Source organism: Trichosurus vulpecula, chromosome 7 (genome assembly GCF_011100635.1).
Source record: "Trichosurus vulpecula isolate mTriVul1 chromosome 7, mTriVul1.pri, whole genome shotgun sequence".
Lineage (NCBI taxonomy): Eukaryota > Metazoa > Chordata > Mammalia > Diprotodontia > Phalangeridae > Trichosurus > Trichosurus vulpecula.
In genome coordinates, this window is record NC_050579.1 from 258,315,109 (window position 1) to 258,331,856 (window position 16,748).

General features: G+C 41.5%; 1 protein-coding gene across 1 annotated transcript in view; it reads left to right on the forward strand.

Annotated features, from left to right (window-relative positions):
* Nucleotides 1-16,748, forward strand: part of NTN1 (netrin 1) — a 379,996-nt gene that overhangs the window by 210,315 nt on the left and 152,933 nt on the right. The window contains exon 3 of the mRNA XM_036767632.1: nt 13,639-13,827. Within this exon, the coding sequence (XP_036623527.1) occupies nt 13,639-13,827 (189 nt within the window). The remainder of the gene's footprint in view (nt 1-13,638; nt 13,828-16,748) is intronic.

A 16,748-nucleotide genomic window follows, 5' to 3' on the forward strand; every position in this document is an offset into this window, starting at 1 on the left:
TGGCTCAGTTGTTTGGCAAATTAGCCCCCATGTGTCTGTTTAATGAAGCACACAAAGCGTGTGTGCTCCCTCTAGGAAGCAGGGATATGAAAGAAGTCCCTTTTCTTTTTAAAGCTGCTTGTGGGATAGGGAAATGGGGGGGGGGATAATTTCCCTGGAGCTGAAGAGGTTTAGCTCATAATCACCCTTCCTTGCTCCATTCCTAGCAGCCAGTTGTTTTCCCTGTTTAGCTGACAGAGAAATTGAAGTGAGGAGAGGTCAGGTGTCTAGTCCAAGAGTACATTTTAGGACTAAGGAAGACTAAAGGTGTCCTGACCCTCCTTATATCAGGGTAGCTTCCTGCCACCAAGCTCTTTGAAAGTAAGCACTTTGGACTTTCTTAGGAGGCACTGGGGAGCCATCAAAGGTGAAGTGATGAGAGGGAAGCCCAGTGTCTGAGGAAGATTATCCTAAGCATAGAACTGGTTAACTCCCAATTGCAAGGCCTAGTGAAGGCAAGATAAAAAATTGAAATAGTCCCTGACCTCAAGGAAATTATGGTCTGGTGTGGGAGGGGAGAAGGAGGCCTGGGGTGCAAAGATGGGCCAGCGATGTGCATATATAGACTGGTAGGGGAGAAGGCTAGAGTCTAGGGGGTCCAGAAGAGGTTTTAATAGTAAGTTAGGCTTGAAGAGATGAGGGCCTGGACTATGTGGCTTTGAAAGTAGAGATAAGGGTAAGACGTGAGAGACACTGCTTGGTAACAAAGAAGGGATGATTGTCTCTAAGCTCCATTACAGTGCAAAAGCCAAAGCATAGAGGGAAAGTGGAGGTGGGGCTAGGGACAGAGAGAAACAGAAGAGGAAGAAGAAAGGAGAGGGAGAGTGAAGAAGAAGAGGAAAGAAGGGGAGGATGGAGAGAGAGAGAGAGAGACACGGAGAGGAGAGAAGCCTTGTTTCAGTAGGGGGAAGCCCTTAATCATTCCTCATAAGAGAAAAATGGATATCTTAAGAGTTAGGAGCAGACCATTTCAAACTCCTAGAGACAGCCAGCAGCCAAAAAAAAAAAAAAAAGGATTAGGGTGGGGGAAAGAGAAGGCTGAGATGTTTACAGGGAAAAAAAAAGTCAATGGAAAATATGACATGAGAACAGCCAAATTTGACATTTTGCTGTAGCTTCCCGGTGGCCCTGAACCAGCCAGGGACAGAACCAGCTACAGTACAGAGAGGGGGGAAAAGAGTTAGAAGTGACAATAGACTGTCTCTGTGCCAGTCCGGTGCATGGCCACAGGAGTGACTTTTCACCTTGGTAACCTTGACCGTGTATGTCACCATACTTTACAGCCTCATGAAATATCCTCTTACTGTTCTCCACATCACCCCTGATGCTTTAGTAGGAGCCAGGGTAGTCTGACCCTGTACTCCCTTTTCTACCTCCCATCCCTTTCCCCAGTTTTGGTTTTCTGTCTGAAAAGAGGCAGCATGACCAGACCTTAGGGGTGTCTCTTCCAGAAGCTCTTGTCAGCCAAAGTGAGGAGAGTCTGACTGCAGCAGGGGGTGGGGGACAGAAAGGTGAGGAGTTCCTCTAGCTTCCTTTGTCTTATGGCTTGACAAAAGGGGGCTGGCTTTCCAAACAGACACAGGTGTGAAGAACCTGTTCTGTAGTGTTTGCTTAGCTCTGTTAGGGGTCTCACAAGCACTGTTGACAGAAGGTTACTTTGTGTTCAGCCTTGCCTAAAGCTCCCTAAGCGCTCAATAAACACAGACTACTGATCTCCTGGGCACTTATCTTGAATCTAAAGCCAGTCCTTGGCTACAAGGGAAACCCCAGCTTCCTTGACTGATGCTTTTGATTTAGTGAAAGCCTTTTCAGAAAGAGAAGTTTTACATTTTTTCTTCCACTTTGATCCATGCGTTGGCCATTTTATTTTGGATCAACTATCCTAAGATAAACAAAGATCCAGGAATATTTGTATTCTTTATTTTATTTCACTTTTAGGCCTTTTTATTTTTCCTGGAGGTTACCCTGGAGATGATAAAAAGGAGAACGCAAGGAGTTAAAAATAGTCTAGTTTTATCTCCTATAAGCATCACCTTGCTTGTTGATACTTTAAATTAGAGATCTTTGCTGGATTCAAAATAAGTAGATACACTGTTGGAAGAAGTGAATCGAATCAATTTTGACATTCAATTCAAGTCAATCGAAAAAGCACTTTTGTAGATCCAGCTACGTGCTAGGCTAGCCAGGCACTTGGGGGGATACGAAAAAAAGCAAAGCAAATAAAAAACAGTTCCTACCTTAAAACTCACATTCTACTGGATAAAGCATTTACTCTAATAAGTAAATACAGTATAATTGGGAGGAGAGAAGTCGTAAGAGGGACTAACAATGAAGGAAATCAGGAAACAGAAGTTAAGATTGGAGAGAAGTGTATTCTAGAAAACAAAGGCGAACAGGCCTTGGAGGACAGGCCATAAAAAGACATTGAGGCAGGAGATGGAAAAGCTGAGTTTGGGAAACAGCTTGGTTTTGTTAGAACCTAGAGACGTAAGAGCAAATAATGTGACAGCCCCAATTTTTTGAGCAAAATAAGAGGCGAAGTACTCTGCTAAGAGGGACGGGAGAGAAGTAGTTAACATTGGTTAACTGGGAGAGAGAAAAAGTTGGGACAAACATCTTGCACATTCATTTCTTTCTTCCTAACACATTTTGATGGCAAGGTGCCCTGGGCCAGAGTTGACTTTAGAGGACAAGCCAAGGTGTTTGTATTTTACCCTCGAGGCAATAGGGAACTACTGAAGATTCGGGAGCAGGCCTGTACTTTCAAAACATTATTTTGGCAGCTGTGTGGAGATACTTAGGAAGAGAGAGACTGGAATCTGGGAAACCAATTAGAAGGTCATTTCAAGAGGTTGTGAGGACCTTAAACTAAGATGGTGGCAATGTAAGAGAAAAGAGATGAATAGGAGAGATTTCTATGCCAAGCCTCTTCTTTCAAGTTAACCAAAATCACCACCTCTTCTGCCTCCCTCTTCTCTCAGCAGAGCTCCTCACCTCTCACTTTATCCCACCAAACTGAGGCTGTCATGAACTCCCTTTCCTTCCCAATTCGACACTTCACATAATTTCAGTATCATCTTGCCCCTCCTTATCTCCCTTTCTCCAGTGTCAGAGGATGAAATTGCCCTGCTCCTTGCTACACCATGATTCCATCCTTTCCCAACTCATTTGGGAGTTGTCTCCTTCTGTCATCCCCTTCTCTCTTCCTAATTTTCAACCTTTCCTTATCCATTGGCTCTTTTCCTGCTGCCTGTATACTATCTCCATAGCTGTAAAAGATATCTGGGTCACATCCATATGAAACTGTGGTATACAGTGTAGGATGGTGGTCTAATCCTACTTTCTCCCAGCCTGCTTTCCAGATTTCCCCAGAAAATTTTAATGATTAGTGCATCCTTACCCCACTAGCTGGTGCCTCTGGCATTATGTCACTGTGTTCAATTGCTTATAGACCTTGCTTACTTAACCTGCTGCAATGATCAACTTTTCTATTTTTTAACTAGTGTTCAATCTTTCTTTGTAGCATAGTTTGATATGTGGTACTGCTGGGTCCTTTTTCTTTGCCCTTTTTTTCATTATTTCCTGTCAGATTCTTGACTTTTTTTCTGCCAGATAAATTGTTATAATTTTGCTTAGTTTTATAAAGCAAGGCCTTTCCTCCTCTGGAAACTAAGGATCATGATAGTGCCTACATCATAGGTTGTTGGGTTTGGTAGTTTGGTTGGCATGGCACTGAACCTATAAATTAATGTAGGAAGAAAAATTATTTTTCTTATACTAGCACATGCCAACCATGATCAGTTAATTTCTAGCAAGTTGTTTCACTTCGTAAATAGTGTTTTGTAGTTATAATCATACAATTTTTATATCTGTCTTGGTAAGCAGATTCCACATTATATTCTTTAGTTTCTATCTTTTCCTGCTGAGTTTTGTTGGAAATATATAGAAAGACTTAATTTTTGTGTATGTTCATTTCATATCCTGCTTCTCTCACTGTTAGTTGATGTTACTATTCATAATCTCTAAGATTCTCTAAGTTAAGCCATATCATCTACAAAAAGTGATAATTGTATTTTGTCTTTTGCCTATATTTACTTACTAAATTTCCTTTTCTTATCTGATTGCTATGGCTAGCATTTCCAGAAATATATTCATAATGACAACGACAGCTGACATAGTGAATAGATTGCTGGACTTGAAGTCAGGAATACTTGATTTCAAAGCCCTCCTTAGACACTTACAAGCTCTTCGATCCCAGGCAAATTACTTCAGTTCTGCTTCAGTAATATCTATCTCACAGGCTTGTTGTGGAAAATCAAAATAAATGAGGTAATATATGTAAAGTATTTGACAAACCTTAAAGCCCTATGTCATTATTACTTTACCCCTGATTACATAGGAAAAAGCCTCTATTGTTTTTCGTTTACATATAATGTTTGCTGACGCTTTGAGTTAGATAGTGTTTACTATATCAAGGAACAGTTGGTTTATTCCTATGTTTTTAAGTGTTTTTAACATGAAAGGTGATTTTTGGTTTTGTTATTTATATGGTCAGTTGTGTTTATAGTTTTCCTACGATTGAAGCAAGCCTACATTCCTGGCATAAATCTCATCTGGTCATATTATATAGTATTTTAATATGTTCTTATAGTCCTTTTGCTAATATTTTATTCAGTATATTTTCATCGATATTATTCCTTTTTTTTTTCTCTCTGACCGCTCTCTCTAGTTTAAGTATCAGAATCATATTGCCTCATAGAAAGAATTTGGTTGGGTGCCATTTTTCCCTATTTTTGAAAACAATTTATTTAAAATTGGAGTCAGTTCTTCTTTGAGTGATAGAGCTTATGGCTCGTTCAAATTCTTTTTTCTGAGATTGGTATATTTAGGTTCTCTGCTTCTTGTTCTGTTAATCTGGGTGTTTTATAGTTTTGTAAATATTAATCCATTTCATTTAAGGTATCTGTTTGCTGTCATGTAATTGGGAAGAGTTGTTTCCGATAATTTTCTTTATTCTTTATAAGCTGTGTTTTCACTTTTTTTTTTTACTGGCAGTTTTAGTTTTCCTCATTTTAATCACGTTAGCTAAGGGTTTTAATGTATTTTATTATTTTTCCTGCCCCCAAACCCCAGCTTCTTTTCAATAGGTTTTTTGATTTGTAAGAAATATGGAGCCAAGCCCTCTCTTATGAGACATCTCTGGATGGTTTCATTTCTTCTGATATGGCAGGCTAAGGTAGTGATTTCTCTTCAAATGCCAGATTTCTGGAGCTGGCTTTGGCTTTCAGCTTGTTGGTTGATTGAATGATTGATGTTGAGGTAGACTTGACAAGATATGGAACCTAATTGTATAAGAAAGGTGAGGGAAAGTACATAATCCTTGAATTTTTGAACTTGGGGGATTGACAAAATGTTCTTGAGAGAAATAAGGAAATTAGGAAGAGTGGTGGGTTTTAGGGAAGATAATGTTTCTGATTTTGACATGTTGACTTAAGATGTTGGGAGCTAATGATGTAGAACTGGAGTTCTGGAAAGAGAGAATGGGCTGGATTTATTAAAATGGGAATCATCCCCACAGAGATGATAATGGAATGCATGAGAGGTCATGAGATCACCAAAAGAGATAGTGTAAAGAGAGAAGAAAAGAAGGTCCAAGGGCACAGAGCTTGGAGGACGTCCATAGTTGGGAGGTGCTCCTCTAGCAAAGGAGACTGAGATATTCTCAAACAAGTAGGAGAGTCAGGATGGAGCAGTATTACAAAAGCTGAGGGAAGAGAGACAATCCAAGTGGTCATTAGTTTTCAAAGTTGAAAAGAGATCAAAAAGAAATTCCCTCTTCTTAGCAAGAAATTATTAACCTTGAAACAAACACTAAGTCAAATGCCAGAAGACACATTTCAAGGGTGTTGAGAAATGGTTTAGGAAGTGAGGAAGTAGAGACAAAGAGTATGGACATAGAACTTCTTTCCTGGGATGCTAGTAGATGATATTTATAGAGATTTTAAGGTTTACAAAATGCTTAAATATATTTTATCTCATTTTATTTTCACAATTACTTGTAAAGTAGCCATTATAAATATCATCATCTTCATCTTACAGAAGAGGTTAGGTGACTTGCCCATCATCTCACAGCTAAGGGTTGAAAGGGTGAACCCAAGCCTTTCATGATTCTAAGCTCCTCACTCCTTCTATTACTCCTTCCCTGGGTCATTGGTCTCATAAATGAAGCCAAAAGATATGAAGAAGTTGTAGCTAAATGGAGGGATAAGTCAGTCATAAGACCGTAAAGCTCAAGTTGGAAGGAACCTCTGAAATCATGTGATCCAACTCTCTAACTTGAGAGAGAAGCATTATTACCTTGCCTAAGGTCACACAGAAAATATGAAGCAGAGCCAGAATTTGGACTTACCTGCTATGACTCTAGGTGTAGCACTTTTTCCACTTCCCCTGTAGACTCTATCTGCCCAATATCTGTGGCATCCTTCCCATTCTCTACATTTACATGGGCACTGCCCTAGTTTCAGGCCACCATTACTTCTCATATTGACTACTGTAATAACCTCCCAATGGGTTTCCCTTTTCTCCTCTCCAATTATCCCCCACATAGCTGTTAAAGTTACAGTTAAAACAGAGTTTTGAATATTTCACTATTTGGCTCAAGGTGTTTCAAGAGTTCCTTGTTTCCTCTAGGTTAAAATATAAATCTCTCTATTTGGCATTTGAAGTTCTTTTCAGTTTTACTTCAACCTATCCTTCTAGATTGACTTGACATCGCATCCCTGTCACACCCTCTGTGTTCCAGCCAAACTGATCTTATAGCCCTTTCTTGTAGACCATTGTTCTTCATGCCTAACAAACTGTCCTTTCTTCAACCTCTCAGAATGCTGAGCTCCCTTCAAGAGTCCATGTGTCTACAGTAAGCCTTTCCTGAATCCCCTGAGTGATTGGCATTCTTCCTCCTCTTCTAAGTTATTTGTATATACGGTTATCCCTTTCACATTATGAGTTTAGGGGCATGGGCCCCCGAGATCTGGAAAACCCCTGTACAATATTTTGGCCCTCCTTTTGTACTAGAGAAGAAGTCTGATTTTTTTTCTTTTTCTTGTATGGTGTGTTTACAGCATCTAATTGCAAAATTTGGGTTAAGTATTTGGTCATAGGCTCCATGTTATCTGCTGGCCTTCACAGATTCTGCAAAACTCCAGAAAATTCCCATTTCATCTCTTATGCTGATCCACAGTAGATTGAAACTGAAACCACAATGGGGAAAGTCGAGATGTGGAAGGGATAACTGTAGTTTATATTTACTTAACTATTTACATCTTATTCCCCCCTCTACCCAAGTAGAAAATAAACTCTTTGAGCATTTATTTATTTTTTATCTTTATATCCCCTACTATTCCTAGCACACAATAGGCAAGCTTAATCTAGCTGAAGCAGCAAGGTGTCCTGAGGGAGATCTAGAAGAAAACATTGCCAAATGTGTCAAACCACCGTCACCACCACCCCCTTGACCACTGCCTCCCTATGGCAATTTCCTTCAGACTCTGATGGGATCAGCCCAGGATCCAGATGTTATGGGTTCCAGGAATTGCAGTGGGTAATTACTATTACCCATATTACTATACCCCCCCACCTACCAATTCTGCTATCAACTGGTGCTGCATCCATTTTTAGGGGAGCTAACCTTGTGGAGATGTGACTTGTCTGCTGTCTCCACAGGTGCTGGATGCTGCATTCTCAGCAACCAATAACTTCTGAAAGCCTCACGGTGTGAATCTGGCCAGGACAGGATGTGAAGGTCTGGCTCTAGGCAAGATGAGGAAAATCTCAATTATCAGTGCTCTGAGATATAGGGATCAAGTCCAAGGTTCTGATAGGAAGGAGAAAAGGACAGTTTCTAGAGTACAGGCAAGGGCAGTGAGATGACTGGGACATCACAAACAAGTATGGTTTTACCAGTGGAAATGATATTGAGGAAGATACCCTACCTTCTGTTTTGCTGTTGCATCCTAGGGACCACTGGGCCTTCCATCTAATTTGCAGATAAAACCTCTTACAAATGTTGTTTCCATATTGGAATGAGTGCAGGTGCTATCCTGTTTTTAGTGCTTAGCACAGGACTTGACACCTAATAGCCACTTAATAAATGCTTTTTTGTTCATTTTCATCCATTCATTAATGAATACTTTTTGTATTTCATTGTGTTAAAGCTTAATAGGGAAATAATAAGCATGCATCTACATATTCTTAATGAATTTAAGTCACCAGGTCCAAATGAGCTACATCGCAGTATGCTAAAAGAACTGGCAGACAGGATTGCTAACTCACTCTTACAGATTTTTGGAAGTTCATCAAAAGCAGGAGAGGTACTTCAAGACGAATGGAATCTGCACATTTTAGGACATTTTATCTTTACAGTATCAACATTTTCTACTCAATTCAGATCACCGTGGGTGGCTGTTTATATAGCAGCCTCCAGGTCATTCTCCTTCCTTCCTCCAGGAATTTAACACCTAGATCACCATTTTCTTTTCTTCCAACTCTTGTCTTTATACTGGGGCACTTCAGTATCTATGTCGATGCACCCCTTAAGCCCCCTAACCTCCCAATTCTTGCCTCCTAAAATCTTACAATCTTTTTTCGCTTCTTCCTCATTCCATTTGAGCAATACGTCAGGATGGTCACACACTGAATCTTACTATTACCCATAAATACTGTTTATAGTATAATATAAATATAGTATATAGCGTAGTATAAATACTGTACTAAATAAAAGCTACTACCCATAAATTCCACTTCCTTAATCAAAAACTCTCTCTTCTGACAGTAACTTTTTAATCATCCCATCTCTCTCTGTACCTTCCCCTTTCACCCCAAACCCCCAGTACCATCATTACCCCTTCTCTGATTTCGGTTTCTTCCCTCTCCAGTCTTGGTCCTATAGCTATCTAATTTAGCTGTACAGTTCTCTGTACATGATTCCCTTGCTTCCTTGGTCAGTCGTTCCTCATCTCTTGCCAAGCCTCAGCCCTGCATCACTCCCAACATTTGCCTCCTCCACTCTTACTCACATGGTTTGCTGAATGGGGCTGGAGGAAGTACATAATTGGACTGATTGGGTACATTACAAATTCATGTTTTCCAAATTCATCTGGGCCTCAGTGCAATGAGGCAATCTTTTATTCCTTCTAATTGATTCCCTGTCTCCCACCCCACACAAGCTTTTCCAAACCCTCTCTTTCTCCTCAAGTCTCCCACATCTCTCCTTTCTCTTTCCTCTGTTTCTTAGCTGGAGACCTTACCTCTTACTTTACTGAGGAAATTGAGGCTAACATTGACTTCCTTCTTTTCTCCTCATCTTTATCTCAAAATCCTTTGATATTGTGTCCCACCCTCTCCACCTGACAATGAGGTGCCCCCTTTTTATCACATGTACTTTTGATGTTCTTTCTTCCCACTTTTCAACTTCAATCATCCTTCTCTCTTCTTCCAAACTTTAACCTTTTCTTATCAATTGGTTCCTTCCCTACTGCCTTCAAACATGCCCAAGTCTTTTTTCATTCATTCTTCAACTCTTTGTAATCTGCCTTGTGACCTCATCACCCAGTTGAAACTGCTTTTTCCAAGGTGACCAATTATCTCTTAATTGCCAAATCTGATGGTCTTTTTTGTTGTTGTTTGTTGTTGTTGTTGTTCTCACCCTTTTTGCTTCCTTTGATACTGTTGACCACCTTCTCCTCCTAAGGCTTTTGTAATATTACCCTTTCCTATTTTCCTCCTCTCTGTATAGCCACCCCTTCTAAGTCTCTTTTGCTGGTTCACCATCCCAAAGCTCTGCTCAGGGCCCCCCACTCTTTTCTCTCTAGACTCTTTGTGTGACCTTGTCAGCTCCCATGGGTTTAATTATCATCTCTGTTCTATGCCTGTTTGTCCAGTTTCTCCTCCCGGCTTCAAACTTGTATCACCAGTTAGTGGCCTATAGGATATTTCATACTGGATGTTCTTGAGATTTCTGAAAACTTAACATGTCCAAAATAAAACATTATCTTTCTCTCAAAAAAAAAAACCACAACAAACAACAACACCCTTCTTCCAAACTTCTCTTTTCCAGTGAGGGCCCCTTTCTCAGATCCTTAACCTAATCATTAGCCTAGCCTTCTCACTCTCCTTTGTCCTACATATTATCTTCACTTATCCAATCAAGTGCAAAATCTTGTCATGTATATCTCTACAACATCTCTCACATCTGACCACTTCTCTCTGCTGAAACCACTGCTTCTTTAATTGAGGCCCTTATCACCTCTTCTCTAGATTGTTGCTATAGCCTCCTAATTGATCTCTATCTTGAGTCTCTCTCCCATCCAGCTCATCTTCCACACAGCTGCTAAAGAGATTTTCCTTAAAGGCAGATCCAATCATATCCCTTCCCCTACTTAGCTTATTGCTTCTAGAATAAAATATAAATTCCCCTATTTAGCTTTCAAAGCCTTTCATAATCCTCCCTGTCCTCTCTTTTCTCTCACCGTATATTATTCTCCCTCCTATTTTCTGCAGTCTAGACAGATTGGCCGTCTTTCCGTTCTTCACATCACACTCCATCTCGAATCCCTCTACCTTTGTACTTGACTTTCCCCATGCCTGGAATGTATTCCTGCCTTACTTTCTGCTCACAGAACACATCTCTTCCTTCGAGCTACAACACAAACACCATACAAAGCCCTTCCTGATCACTACTGCTTACCTGTGGATGCCTTCCCTCTCAAATTACCTTATATTTAACTATTTTGTATGCATTTGTATTTTTCCTTTGATGGCTTAGCTCTCACTTTGGCCACATGCCCACATCTTTGTCTGCCTCTTTCACCATCTCCAGAGTGCATCTCTTTATTGTACATGTTACAGAATGTTCACATACTATCTATTCCATTCATTACCTATTCATTTCCTTTGGTGACCTACAAGCTCAATTCTTCAGAGACTGGGTATTCCATGACTGATAGACATTCCATGTCATTAGGAGGATATTGACTTTAAAAAGATGGATTTTTTTGTTTAAGAAGAGCCTTTTTTTCAAGGAGAAGCTTAGAATCATTAAAAACACAGCACCATTTTCTACTGTTGCCAACACTGGACCATTCAGAGTTCCTTCTCTTCCTGTTCAGTTGTAGAACCAGCTTTCTGTCTGGGTGCAGGTTTTGACCAATAGCTATATATATATCCCTTCTATAGGACAGTTTCTACATTTGTAAAATGAGGGAGAATTAAACTAGATGATTTCTCCGGCCCTTCAAGTTTAAATCTCAAATGAAGACAATTATAGTATGTCAGAAAGAACACTGCATTTAAAACCATAAGACCACAGCTTGAATCCCTGCTCTGATAACTAACTAGATATATGACTTTGCTCAAGTCACAACGGGGCCTCAGTTTTCTCATCTGTAAAATGAGAGGGTTAGACTTGATGACCTTTAAGTTCTCTTCCAGCTATAACATGCTGTGATTCTGCTTCCTTGGTTCTCTTCCAGTTACATTTAGTCATTTTGTTTGGCCTTGCCCAGGGTGTTAGGTTGTTGGCAAGATTAGAGCCCTGACCTCCTGGCCATAATAAAGCTGCCTTTTCCGCTGAGTTTGAAATTTGATAATGAAACAAATACCAAATATTTTTCTCTCCAAGTGAAATACGAGATAAACAGGAAGGAATCAGGGATTAAGGTGTCTCTCTGGAGGAGGAGGCTGGTGACAGGCGGGGAGTTGAGTGTCACCTCCATGTGGAGCAGAAAGGTCCAGATGTGGTTTGCCTTACCCAGGGCATTTTTCCATTTGTGTAGAGAAAATAAAATAAAGAGCAAAGAAAACAAGCATAAAATACTTTACCGTATACCAGGTTCTTGCAATTGCCACTTGAGGTGTCCTTGATAGCTCTGAAGAGAGGGGAGAGGGGAGAAGGAGGGGGAGAGAAGGAACTGACCTTTTGATGTTCTGTTCCTTAGTTGTCTTTTGTGTGACCAGTTGTTTTAAAAGACCTCTTTGTTGATCTGAGGTACATATGGCAAAGAAATACCAGCCTCTTCTAGCTTTGGGGCTGGGGAAGCATGAGGTTGGGCTCCCAGGAGAGGGGTCAGGGGCCAGGGGACTTGCTTCCTTCACAGAATCTCAGAGTTGAATGGGACCTCAGAGGCCATTTAGCCCAACCTGTAATGAATAAGAATCTCCTCTACTTCACCCCCAATAGCCTTTACATGAAAACCTCTAGTAAGTGGAAAACCCTTGTTTCTAAGTGCTACTTAAAAGCCACCGTCCATACAACATTCATCACATTTCTTTGTATCATATACTTAGTTGTGTGTATGTCTCATCTTTCCTATTGGAACTCCTCCAAGGAAGGGACAGGGTCTTATGTGTCAAATGAGACAATATTTGTAAAGCTCTTGTTTACAATGTCTGGCAAATAGTAAACACTTAGTAAGTGCTTGTTTCCTCCCTCTTCCCCCTTATGTTTCTGGTCCAGGCAGTGTGGCATAGAAGAAAGAGAACTCCTGGTCACATAATTACTAGTTTTGTGACCATAAGCCTCAGTTTTCCCACCTCTTCGATGGGAGTGACAATACGAGAGGTTATGTTGAGAGCTCAGTTCTGAGTCAAGAGGACCTGGATTCAGATGCCACTTCTGACATATACTGGCTTTGTGCTTTTGGACAAATCAGCCTCTCTGTGCTACTAGGCAACTGACTAAAGCCAAAAGCTGAAGAGGAGGTATCTATCAGCATTGGCAGAGGGAGCTTCCTCACCTGGGACCTCCCTATACCAATGAAATCATAGGTCTGAAGCATATATATGATATACATGTGTGCACACATGTCCAAGCATAACACACACATACATATGGGAAATGTGTATGTATATAGACAATGTAATTCTATGCTGTATATATGTCTCTGTGCTCCCTGCCTTACAGTGTTATTGTAGGAGAGTATTTTGTGAACTTTACAGCGCTGTATAAATGTGAGCTGTTATCATCATCATCACTTCTTTGATGGATGTTTGATGTCATCATTCTGGGTTCGGATCATAAACAATCTTGTGCTTCTTGTCCATAGTGTTCCATAAAACTCTGTACAGAATATTTATCAGATGTGATAGAGGCCTTCCTCTGGTTATTTTCACATTTTGTGGGTACTAGGACCAATGCAATGTTCAGATCTGCCAGTAGTAATATATCAATATCTTTGTTACTCTTCTCAGTTCATAGATATGCAGTGGAATTGGCCAGGGGTGGGGAGCTGTTTCTGCTGTGTAGTCTTGTGTGTAGTACCTACAAGAAAGCCTTGAGCAGTTCCAGTTCAATGACACATGTACCATAAGCTTCTCTAGGAAATTTGACTGTCATTTGGTATCTCCAACACCTGGCCAAGGGCCCCTCCATACAGTAGAGGTTCAGTTAATATTTACTGATGTGGCCTAGGTAAGAACGAGTATTTCCTCACAGTAGAAGGTCTGATCCGAAGGGGAGAAAAGAAAAGGGGTAGGTCCATTCCAGCCCCCACGTCCCCCTGCTGCCTTCCAAACTGACTCTTTCTCCCTCTGCTTCTCCTGCAGCCTGTAACTGCAACCTGCATGCCCGCCGCTGCCGCTTCAACATGGAGCTCTATAAGCTGTCCGGGCGCAAGAGCGGGGGTGTCTGCCTCAACTGTCGGCACAACACTGCTGGGCGCCACTGCCACTACTGCAAAGAAGGCTACTACCGAGATATGAACAAACCCATCACTCACAGAAAGGCCTGCAAGGGTGAGTGGGGTAGGACCGCTAAAATCTGAGTAATCATTGGGCTCTCTTCCCTCTTTCCTTCATCTGTTTCATCTCTTTCTCTTCCCTCCCATTCCCCTTCTTCTCCCCCTCCTCCTGGCCTTCTGTCTCCCTCTCCCCCTCCCTCTGTCCCTCCTTCTTCTTCCCCTCTTCCCTCCTCCTCTCTTTTTCCCTCTCGACCTCTCCCTCATCCTCCTCCTCCTCCTCCCTCCCTCCAGCTTTTTCTGCCTCCTTCCCGTTCTCTTACTTGCTTTTGGACTTCACACTGGTTATTTTGGGCAGTGTGGCCAAGTTAAGCAGAAACAAAGAAGGGCAGTGGGGAAAGTCTCAAAGGAGAAGAAAGAAAGGTTTAATACATTTTTTGTAGGTGCATAGCTTTCAGATCCCAATCTAAAACCTCACTCTTCTTTCCTCTCCTTTGCACAGGTGTGCCACATACCAGGAGAAAGGGGTCATATTCATCAGGCTTAGTGTCAGGGACAAAGCCAAATACACGCAGACATACTTCAGAGGTCCCTGCATGTGAACACTGTATAGAGATCCCCAGGTTTAAGGGGCAGGGTCATAGAAGGAACATGTAATCCATCTGCAAATATCTTTGCTTCTAGGGACAAAAAATTAAAGGGAGACGAGAGAATCTATTTTGGTTCAGTGAAGCAAGCACGAATGGATTAACTTTCTGATGTTTATTTTTTCTCCCTTCAATGAAAATGAAGCAAGAAGGAATGACTCAGAGGATTTGATGAAACTAGCACATGAGGTGCAGGGAGGGTTCCTTTTCTATTAACATTTGGAGAAATCCACAAACTAGATCCTCCTAGTTCTTAGTGAAGGAACGGAAGTGTCCCCAAGAAGGCTTATTTGTTTATTTATTCATTCATTTATTTAAAGGAGACGCACACAGAGAAACAGCAGGAATCAGAGCGAGGCTTCTGGCTCTAAGTATGGGCAGTGGGAGGGACTTCATAAAGAGGATGCCTCACTACTTGGGGAGCCAGGCTGTGGCCAGGGGAGAAAATAGCCACAGGCTTTATGGAATCGTGGGGCAATATGTAATATCATCAGTTCATCAGAAATCATCTGGTAAACTCATCATTTTACAGACAAGGAAACTGAGGCCCAGAGAGAGACTAAGCAGCTTGTACATGCTAGTAAATAGAACCAGAATTGGAATCCAGGTGCTCTGGATTCCACCTCCTGCCTCTCATGGAATGTTAGAGGTTTAATAGACCTTAAGAGAATATTTAGTCTAACTCCAGTAAGATTAAGTGACCTGCCCAAGGTCATACAACAAGTGGCAGTCAGAACTAGAACCTACTTCTCCTGACTCCCTGCTCGGTGCACTTTCCGCTGCACCATTTCATACAGTCATGTAGGGAACCCACATCCATGTTAGAACCATATCCACGTGCTTACTTCAAGCACATCCATGGTTGGCATGGAGAGGTGTCTGGGTTTTGGTCATTGGAGGAATTCTATTGGTGCAGAATAATCCCTACTGTTCCTGAGCCAAGGCTATTTCTAGACTTGACCCCCTTATTTAGGGCATGTAGATACCTAGAATCTTTCTGTTCTCTCAAGTGGAATTTCCAACCAGGAATTCCCTTGTGTGACCACAATGGTGGTATGCATAAAGGATGGCTTCCCCTTGCTGAGGAGAGCCTAGTGCACACTAGACAGGTAAGCCAGACTGAGGACTCACTCTTACATGCAGCCTGCTCACACACAAGCTCCCACCGGGCCAGAGTAGCCGGTCTCCACCCTATGTGCTCTAGCTTCCCCACTCTTTCCTTCATACAGACTAAAGATGCTGAGGACAGCATGCATGTCCTTTGCTGGTTAAACCCTGGTTTCTTTTAGTTCACACTGAAAGCTGTTGCAACAATAACTTTACTTTTGGTGTCTCTTGTTCTTTCATACCAAGTCATGCCTGTGCACCTTACGTGACCAGTTCTGCTTCCTCTTGATTCCGTGAATGACTTTAGCTAACCATACTAACTAATTTGGTTCTTGGTATGAGTACCCTAAGTGGTGAAAGGGAGAACTGAAATAACTAGACTTTCCTGAGGGATCAGTTAGGGAGGGAGTCATCTAGAACAAGTTATTCTATACTTCAGGTCATTCCTTGGTTTTCTCCCTGTGTATGTGGCACTCCACAAACTCAGCAAATCCTCACAAGCTACCCTTCCACGCCCCCCCCCATTTCCTATCAGTCAGCAATGCAGGGACTTTTTCGTGATTTATAAAGTAACCTATTAGTATTAATGTGTGTCAGCTGAAAAAGTTGTTGAAAAGCCCTTTTCTGAACTCAGCCAGCTGCCTGCAGCCTGCACCTTCACTCCCTTTTCTGGAGGGCTGTCAGGGAAGGGGAGTATTGTACCCCCTCAATGCTGTACCTAGATGAAGAAAATAGGGTGGGTGATAGAAATGGTAAGAACAGTCTCTTGAGACTGTAATTCATCTTTCTAATTTGTTGCTTTTTTGCAGGCAGAAATAAATTTCTTCCTGCCCTCTTTCTCACCCCATCTTCTTTCCCCTTCACACATTTGTGCCAAAAATAGAAATTGAGATCTCTTAAAATCCCATAAACATCGGAAATTCAGATTGGAGTGAGGGGTGGGAGCAAGGTAGTACCTTCTCAGGAAGGACAGATATCACATCTCTCCATGGCAGTTTTTGGGTCTAAATCCAAAAGTCAAGTTATATACACAGGCCGTGAATTTTTATGAGAGGCAGTAGGGCATTAGACTTGGAGTCAGGAAGATCTGAGTTCAAATCCTGCCTTGAATATTTACTATATGTATGATCCAGAGCAAGTCACTAGCCTCTCTGGGGTTCACTTTCCTTTTTTAAAATGAGGGGGCTAAACTCAATGGCCTCTAAGGTTCCTTCCAGCTCTAAAT